Genomic DNA, 9,442 nt, shown 5'->3' on the forward strand with positions numbered 1-9,442 from the left:
CTCCTGGCCGGACCGGCCGTTGAGGCGGGCCCCCTACCTCTACCGGCGGAGAACCTGGGCCTAATGGACCTCGGCGCCGACATGGTGCAGTTGCTGCACGACGAGGAGGACGACCTCCTCTAACGCCCGCGGGGCAGTTTCAAGGTACCGGACGCGGTCGTTTTAGAGCGCAGCTCTTAGGGGCCCGTTTTCGGCTTGGGCGGCGTCGGCGTCGGCGTCGGAAATAGAAGACATATTTCCTTCCTTCCTCTATCCCCCCCCCCCCCCTCGCCTCCCGTTACGTATGCCACCTTCTTATGAAGTAGGACGTTACGCGACTACGAGCCTTGAGTTACTTCGGTTATTAGTCGCTATTGGCTAAAACAGGCACCTTTATACAAGAGTGAGCGTACGTTGCGATATTTCAGGACGATGAAGTGCGCTTTTACTTAGACACAAAAATCATCGATACGAAAAGTTCACAGCTGCTTCGTTTAATGCCAGCTTTCTTCGTTTCCGCTGCAAAATAGTCGGCGAAGCCGCTCTGCTGGTATTTTCCTTGAACCGAATACGTAAGAGAATTGGTGTTGTTTTCCCCACCTGCTTAAAGGTCGTGTGAGAGATATAAAGGGACATACGAATAACACGCTATATAATCGAGACGTCAGATATTTTCTGTAACGTGTTCAGAGGTCTTCTGCATTCGGACCATGTTAAGGATTCGCCAATATATTTTCTGGCTAGTCCTTTGCTGCATAATTACGGGACGTGCGTCGAGTGCTGATGGTTCTGCTGATTCACCTCCGTCTGAGTCACTGTCAGAAAGTGGAAATGAAAGAAGTGATACAGACGCAAAGCCGGAATACGATCCTGGAAACTCCTCGCTGGAACTGCAAGGTCGGCTGGCAGTTGTGACTGGGGGAGCTAGCGGCATTGGCCGAAGCGTCGCCATGGTTCTCGCACGTGAGAACGTCACCGTCATCGTAGCTGACATCAATAAGGAGGGAGCAGAGAAAACTATCCTATATCTCAAACTGCTAAGTAAGACAAACCTTTTGAAACTATTTTTTTTTGCATTGAAATGTTTTGACATTTTAAAATAGGGTAATAATACTCTTCCCCGGAAATTAAAATGCGGAAAGTCACCCCTCAAATCATTTATATATTTTAGCCGTCATGTAGCTTTGATGTGTGTATGTTTCGGCTCTCGGCTGCAAGCAACCTCGTAAATTTGCGGGCTTACTAATGGCACCAATTGTTCGTTTCTTTTTCCAATCTAATATCTGGGGAAGGTGATTATGACAGAGTAAATGTGATAGTAAAATGAGGACAGAAAAAAAGAGGTGGCCTGTACGAGTACAACCAAACTGCTTGCGCAGAAAACGCTCGTATTCGCGTCTCGCTTTCACGAAGCTGACTGTCATTTCCATACGAATTCCCCCTGGTGGCGGTAGGTCTGTTCATGCGGCACTGATAGACAGTTAGCCTTCGTAGAAGTAGGGCTGTATGCGAGCCGCGTGAACGGTGTCTTGGTTCATTGAGTGATGGCCACTAGACGGTATAAAGGATTGCAGAATCACCTCTTAGCTTACGTCGGAAAGGCCACGGACGATGTAAGGTGGGTCGACAATATGTTTTTGGAAGTTTCTTTAATCTTTTTTTTGTTTGGCGGATTGATGTAATTAGCAAGACGAGGTAACCAACATTATAGAACACAGGTATATTAGTGTCCGTGTGATGCACGTTGTTGTCTTCGTAACAACATTGTTATTTATTACATTGATTTGAAGCATTCGAGGTTTATAGAGGAGTTGAGTACTGCACATTAGTGCAATATGTGTTCAGCACTGCTCATAACATCGCGCAGTACGCTAACGTATCGAAAAGTGCTGGATTGCATAGTGTAAGAGTTCCGGGGTCGTCCTTGTTCTCGGGCTCCGCGGAAGCCAGGCGCCGACCAGGACATCAGGCAGAAGGAGCTGGGAGGCAGGGCCGCTTTTGACAACGGGTTTACTGTACATTTGTACAGAGTCGAAAAACAGCATCGGAATACAGGAGTCTCAAAGAAGTCCGCTTCTTTTAACGGGACGCTCTTCCCTACATTCCCCAAGTAGGGATTTCGGCTAGCTATGTCAGCTCCTCCCCCCACACAGCGACACATCCCCGTCTCCCCCAACACGCCACCAACATGCAGATTAGCTGTCCCAATGACGTGTCCGCTCGTCCCCCGAAAGTCTGCGGGGTCGGCGCGGCGCGCATCCATGATGCGCGCCGCGCCGGGGTCGGCTTCGCGCGGGGTCGGCTTCCTCTTCCGAAGGGAAGGTAATTGGGTGCGGGGCGCCCGACAAGAGAGGTTTTCCTGGAAAGTCCGGGAAAGAATGCATTGACCTCGTGGGCCACTGTGGGATTCTTGGAAGGCCGAGCGGCTGGTCTTCTCCCCACGTCGGCGGCCTCTTAAAAAGTCACTGACCAGCCCTTTCTTTTCGCCGCGGACGCTTGTCCTTGGGCTTCCGGGAGCCCACTGGGTTTTTGGAACGTAGAAATACCAGGACGTTTTCCCACGTCTGCTGGCTTCTTGGAAGGTCGCTTGAACGCCTGTGGGTCTCCAAGACGGCGTTCATTACAGCTCCTCCACGGACGGGAAGATCTCTGAAGGGGAGGAGTTTCCGCTGCTCTCCTGAAGAGATCAGCATTGAGGTCGTCAAGAGTGGCCAACACCCCAAAGAAACACAGACAGCAACACACAAATCCAGCAAGTGACGCCACCCTCTCTCCAATCACCAGGCCCGCAATCACAAAAATTAACTTGTCGAAGTACAGTAAGTCCTCCCGGACAGGAAAGGTGATTTTTTTTTGCGCCACGCCATCCATGCTAGTTTTCCAAAGCTTGGACAGACTGGCGTCGGCCCTCTGCTCTTCGATAAACACTTTCTTTGTTACGGAGACGAGCTGTTCGAAGCTTTTTCAGATAGGTGGTAATAGCAGCCCATCTGTATGCGTCAGCAGCTGGGGGGGGGTTTCCCTCTCTAACGCGGGAGATTTCTCGCTTTCTACCCCTTTCCTCGTCTCTTTAGGGCTACTCTGCTCTGAAAACCTTACTGGAGAGTCCTTTAGATCTCCCGGGCTCGCATCGTCATAAGCAAGCCACGTGGACAGCTCGCGAGCTTTAGCTCTTGTCAGTACTTGAACGAGACCCTCCCCGAGGCTTTTGCCCTGCTCTCTTAGAATCTTCTCTGTTCGGTTAGAAAACAGGTAGCGGTACTGCGGCGGCAGTTTGTCCGAAACCGCCGGCTCAGTGCGAACCTCTCCGAACGGACCAGAAACGAGGACATCCGCCACGGGAAGACCCCTCGTCTAACACCGACTTGATCCAACTACACTTTTCATTGTGGTTGGCTTCGGTGACATAAGTAGGGTGAACAAGGTCAATAGGGAATTGTAGTAGACCGTTCCCGCAGCCCGCTAAGCACCCGGAGAACGCTCCGTAATCCGCCACAAGACCTTGAACTATGCAGAGAAGGCTGGCGGCGCGCATGCGCAGCTTCGGCGTTTTCTTCGGGGATACCGTAGCGGAGGAGAAAAACTATCTACTACAACTCCCTACTGATGGCTCCACTGTCGCGCAACACGCGGCATGCCTTCCCGCTTACCGTCGTGTTGAACAGGTACGGGCTCAGGAGCTCATCATTCTCCACGCACTGACTAGCGTAGGCGAAAACCAGCCTTGGTTCAGTGCATCTTGCGGCAATGTGCCCCGTCTCGTGGCAGTTGAAGCACGTTATAGGCTTCCTTGCCTCGAAGGATTTCTTTTTTTGGCTACCGCCTCACCGGCCTGGGATGCTTTCGTTTCCTCATCCCCCTGACTTTCCTCAGTGTTCCTTCCCGTAGGCACTCGCCCTTTCCATCCCTTGCCGCGTCGCTCGTCCCAGTTTGTCTTTTCGAAGGTTTTCCTCGTTCCTTCTTTGTTGTTTCTGCGCGAGCTATACTCGTCCGCGAGATCCGCGGCCTTGTAGGCGGAATCTACACCTGTTTTGTCTTGGATCCAAGTTCGCATAGGTTCAGTTAGTGTCTTATAAAACTGTTCCAGTGGGACCACCTCCAGAATCTTTTCTTTTTCGTCATACGACTTGGCGACCTTCATCCATTCGATGAAATACGACATCAGTTCGTACGTGAACTTCGCGTAGCTAGCCTCTGAATTTTTGCTCACGCTTCGGAACTTCTGTCGGAACGCTTCCGCCGACAGGCGGTACTTCTTGAGTAAACAACCTTTCACACACTCGTAATCGTCCACCTCTTCCGCAGTTAGCCTGGCGATTACCCCGGCTGCCTCGCAGGGCTATTTATATTCTAAATCAAAATATATTCTTAACTACAAAGTTACATGTTGTGCAAAAATTGAGGTAATAATGGAGTCAAAGCACCGGGAAGGGGTTGAAGAGCGCGCGATATAGATACGTTCAAATATTTGCATGCGCTAAGAATAAATATTGCTTTTTACACTAGTGAGAAATATAGTGCAAAGCCCCTAATGTTTCTGAGCCCTTAATTTTCGCGAGTTTTGCTAATTGAAAACTTCCTGAAATTTAAGGGCAAGCGAACATTTTGGCCCTCAAGTGTTTCAATGCAGGCGTCTGAATTCGCGAAATTTAGTGGCTGCAATTCTGTCCCGTGTGACCGATGCGCAAAAAATGGAGGCCGGAAATGTGATGGGTTTTAAAGTAGTTGATGTCAGATTTGAGAATGCAGCTATTGTGCTGGTTAGTTATTTTGTGAGGAAGAATGCTCTCTTAAACAAAGGGCATTTTAGAAAAATAAAATGTGCTGCTTTCGGTAAGGTTTTAAAGAAACTGAAATTGAACTTTGAGGGCGGCTCAGTTCTTAAGATACAAGATGAAGTACGATCATTAGCTATTAAACACCATGCGAATTAGTCAGAAGGTAATAGTATTCTGTTCAGATGTTTCAGTCATTGAAGAAATTCATGAGAGTAATGTTAACAAGTGCTTCATTATCTACATGACTATCCTCACACTTGCGACGTCTTAGAAAGCACCATGTGCCTTGAAAACTCTTAAAACATTTTATGACGAGAACTCGCACTGGTGCCAGCCGTCTATCCGATAGCCGTGGAAGGAACACTTGGCGTTCTCGTACAGTTTCTTTTTTTTTTTTGCGCGTTATTCTTACTTTTTTTTTGGCTTGAAACACCTCTTGTCAGTGTTATAAACGACAATTTCTAATAGGTCTTGGAGAGTTTTAGGGAACCGTTTTGTTGCAAATGATACGACACCATCAGCTTTCCGGTATGGACTGTGCATGCGCGCGGTCACTGCTGCCTTACCGTAGTGCAGTATCCGAGCCATAAGCTGTGAGGTGTGGTCAAAGCAGCTAACATCAGAGGTGTCTCGACTCGTTTATAGAACAGCTGTTTCGCTGTGGGAAGACGCTTGCCGAAGCCTCAAACGTGAATGAAAGCACTCGTGGTTGTGCCTCGAAGAAATTTAATGGTGACGGGGAGAGAATATTGTCAAATTGACGACAAATAAAACAGAAAACAAACTAAACCTGAACAAGACACCAACCCTTTTTTAGAATAATTTTGTTCCTTTGTCTCAGTTTAAGCCCGGATGTGGTATAGCTCAGTTGGTTAAAAGGTCGCTGTTCCATTCTGATGAAGACGCCAACGACACTGGTTTAAAGCCTGACCGATGACCGAGCCGTTAGTGGTCCGGGATTTGTAGCGCAGAGCGAGAATGAGCTACATCAGCTTTGTGGAAGCAAAGTTGGCGTAGCACATCCACTTCATCCATCAACGCCAGGTCGAACGTCCCTAGTCTCGCCGTCAACTATCTTCTCCCTTTTGGGCTAGCCAATTCAAAAATGTCTTTTTCTAAGTTTTTCTCGCCGAATGAAGCGAATTCGAACTCTTCTTCAAAAAGATCGAGCACCATGATTTCCATCAAGATCGTCTGCTCCGTTAGCAGACGAACTCTTCACTCACAATGGGGAAGCCGCGGCCACATTTTGCACTCCAGTTCTTGCAAAACGAGACAAAATAAGGTTTAGTTCCGCAAAGTTAGCTTTAGGCTATTTCTGAAAAGGGAAATGTTCTTCCTTCCATTTTGTGAAATAACCAAACATTCCTCCCCCTCCCCCTCCCCCTCCCCCCCCCCCCAAAAAAAAAAGAGAACGAAAAAAAAAGCCTGCCTTTTCTTAAAGGGGTCATGAAACGCTTTTCCAACTATTTCCTGTTTCGCTTTCCTCCTCAACTCATATATCGCGCATTCCACCAAACAGTTCAAGAAGACGAAAAGAAGGGAGGCCCCTCTCGCTCGGAACCTGGTTTGTGTAATCCCCGGACACATCCATTCTCCCCCCAGAAGATTAGCCCGTCGCTCAAAACTCAGACAAAAGTTTCTTTTCCTAGCCCGTTCACCCCTAAGCTGACAGTGCTGTGGAAGCTACGTGCTCCTTGGGCTAGCCACACTTTTGCCACGTAAGCGTGGCAAATGTGGGCTGCAGAGAATGAAGTCAGGTGATGAAACGGAGGTGGCTGATTGGTCCGGCAAGCGCCTAGCTTCCACCACAATGTCAGCTTGGGGGTGAAGGGAATAAGTGAGGTCCGGTTTTGTGTGACGTCAGTTTGGACCCGATGACACGCTTTTGGGACCGTGGATGTATCACAGTGAAAAGGCAGAGAGGTTGCGAAGGGGAGGAGGTACGAAATAGTCCGCTCTGTTTTCAAATTTTCGCACTGAATGTCAGGCTTTTAACTTTCTACCTTTTTTCATTTGGCCCACTGAACGATGTTCTATTAGTAAAATCCCAATCTAAAATGATTTATCCCAACCCAAAAATCGTTTCATGGGCCCTTTAACTATTTTACGAAGCCACTGCGCATTTTCGTTGCCAGAGGCGCGAGCTGCACCGACCGTCTGCGAACGCGGTGCTCTCATAGCCGTTTCATAAAAATGATCAGTCCGAGCTTCCGATCCAAGTTACCGATCATTTGGTCTATCGATCGTGTCTCATTCTGGGTCCCTAAAACTCTCTATTATGTACATTTGCCTCACCCACACACCTTTGGTTTAGTGAAAGGAAGTTTCAGGGTGCCCACATAGAGGGCGCCAATGGGACAGTGTGTTCTCCGGTCGTAAGCGATATAAGAGGTTTTAAAGCATTCAATTCTAAAGGCTCGTTCACACTCTTTCAACCGGGTACGACCGAGAGAGACGGGACGTGTTGAAACCTCTTAAAATTTCTTAGGACGAGGGAACACACTGGCACTCTGGCGCCATCTACGCGGTGACCCTGGAACTGCATTTCACAAGAGCGAAGGTTTTGCGGGATTTCCGAAATCAAATGTGCGTAATACCTATAAGAAAGGCTCGTTTATAACGTTGACAGAAGTTTTTCGTGCCAAAAAAGAAAGGATAATGCGCGACAGAAATAGAAAGTATGCCGGACCGCCAAATTTGCACTGCTACCCAATAGATGGCGCCAGTGTGTCCTCACGTTGTAAGAGATATTAAGAGGCTCCAAGGCACCCGGTTCCAAGATGTCGAAAGTGTGGGAACGGGCCTCAGGGGTCACAAGTGTGTGAACGGGTCTTAAGGGTGAAAATATGAAGACAGTATTTGCGGTTTAAGGAAGCAGTGTGTGCGAAAACTACGTTAAAATAGCAAAAAATAATGTTAGTTTCGAGAAACCACATGAATGAGAGAGAGAGAGAGAGAGGGAATGAGACAGAAGGAGAGAGAGTTAGGTTTATGTATATAACTTGTTTTAATACTTTGGGGCAGATCCCCATTAACGAAATAGGTCTGGAATTAGAAGAAGGTAGCATGTTACCTGATTTGTGAAGAGGGAGCACCTCTCAACTCCGTGGCAGTGTGGAATATTGTAACTGACGGATGAAAATGTGCTAAATAAATGAAACTTGTATTGGGGATTCTATAAGTCAAGGGTCATTTTTGTAGGCTTAGGAAAAAAAGTAAAGAATTGCGTTACTAGTTACTGAATATTTGAATGATGTATATTCAGGCTTAATTATTGAAGACTACGAAACCAGAGGCATATTTTTGCACGAATATATGTGATAATATATTTCATCAAGTTACAGCCTTTAGTGTAAGTCTGAACCATTACTAAAAATCTCTTACTCTGATATTTCTTTTTCCTGACAAGCGTTTTGACAAGGAATTTGAAGTTGGAGAAGAGTGCTAATACCAATTTCAAATAGTATCTTTTTGTATGTTTGTGCGCTATAACCTTCCTTTTGTTTTCAGGCAGCCACCTCCGTCACAAGGCGATATATGTGGATGTTCGAAATTCAACTTCGGTAGAATTTCTTATCCAATGCGTAGAGCTGGAGTACCGCAATATGAACATCAGCATTGTAGTGAACAGCGCTGGCATCCTGCATGAGATCACACCAGTCGTCAAGCTAACTGACGAAACTTTTGATAACGTTATCAGCATCAATCTTAAGGTAAATTGAAGTGTTATAACATTTTCATATATCTCGCGGGACTCTCGATATGTTTAAAAAACAAACAATATTTTGGCAGCATATTTAATCTTCATCTCTTTTAGTGCAGTGTTATGCGTACTTAATTATTAGTTTTCAGGTTACAATTATTTGGTTGTCCCTCATCTGCAGCCTAACAGGTGTTTTGAGCATCTGTTCATTATGGCGTGGTTATGAATGCCTCAGATCTTTGCTATCCCCCTTCGCTGGGCATACGCGGTACTTGATTTGAACGTTTTTGCTTTCAGGGAACTTTTCTGGTTACCAAAGAAGCAGTGAAGCACATGCTAGCTCGGAATGTCACCGGAGCAGCTATCGTTAACATCGCGAGCATACTTGGCAAGGGTGGCTTTCCAGGACTGGGCGCCTACACAGCCTCCAAGGGTGGTGTCATTGCGTTCACCAAGGCAATCGCCGTTGAACTGGCTACTAAGGGTATCCGCGTTAATGCGATTCTGCCCGGCCTTACCAACACTCCCATGATTCAAAAGTACGGAAACGACACTATAAGAGATAGGCTAAGGACGATGATTCCCATGCAGCGTATTGCGGAACCCCTCGAAATCTCGGAAACAATTGTGTTCATGTGCAGCATGAAAACGTCCTACATGACCGGATCTACAGTTGATGTCGCAGGAGGAACCCAGCTATGATTTATTATTTTGGCAAATAAACTCCTGTGTATCTCGTTTAGAAGAAAAAAATGAAAAGGCGATGCTCTATTTACAAGTGAATAATTGTTGATCATAAAATTATAGCCGCCTTTTTGCCTCCGAGGAAATGCGCCGTGCTACCGATCTCCAGATGGCCGGTTCGAATCTCGGCCGAAGTGCCCGCAATCTGACGTAGGATTATTAAGGGAAAGGCACCGTGTAACTGAGATTTCAGTTGCGCGTAAAAATTTCCCAGCTAGTCGACACTTATGCTGAG

At 47.0% G+C, this 9,442-nt stretch overlaps 1 protein-coding gene across 1 annotated transcript; it reads left to right on the forward strand.

Annotated features, from left to right (window-relative positions):
* The first annotated feature begins 689 nt into the window (after positions 1 to 689).
* On the forward strand, positions 690 to 9,165 carry LOC115321226 (3-oxoacyl-[acyl-carrier-protein] reductase FabG). The gene is made up of 4 exons (XM_029981452.2): positions 690 to 1,020; positions 2,952 to 2,954; positions 8,271 to 8,473; positions 8,761 to 9,165. Exons 1-4 carry the CDS (start codon positions 690 to 692, stop codon positions 9,163 to 9,165), a joined length of 942 nt encoding a protein of 313 aa, XP_029837312.2.
* Positions 9,166 to 9,442: the final 277 nt, after the last annotated feature.

This window comes from Ixodes scapularis, unplaced genomic scaffold (assembly GCF_016920785.2).
Source record: "Ixodes scapularis isolate PalLabHiFi unplaced genomic scaffold, ASM1692078v2 ptg001522l_1__unscaffolded, whole genome shotgun sequence".
Lineage (NCBI taxonomy): Eukaryota > Metazoa > Arthropoda > Arachnida > Ixodida > Ixodidae > Ixodes > Ixodes scapularis.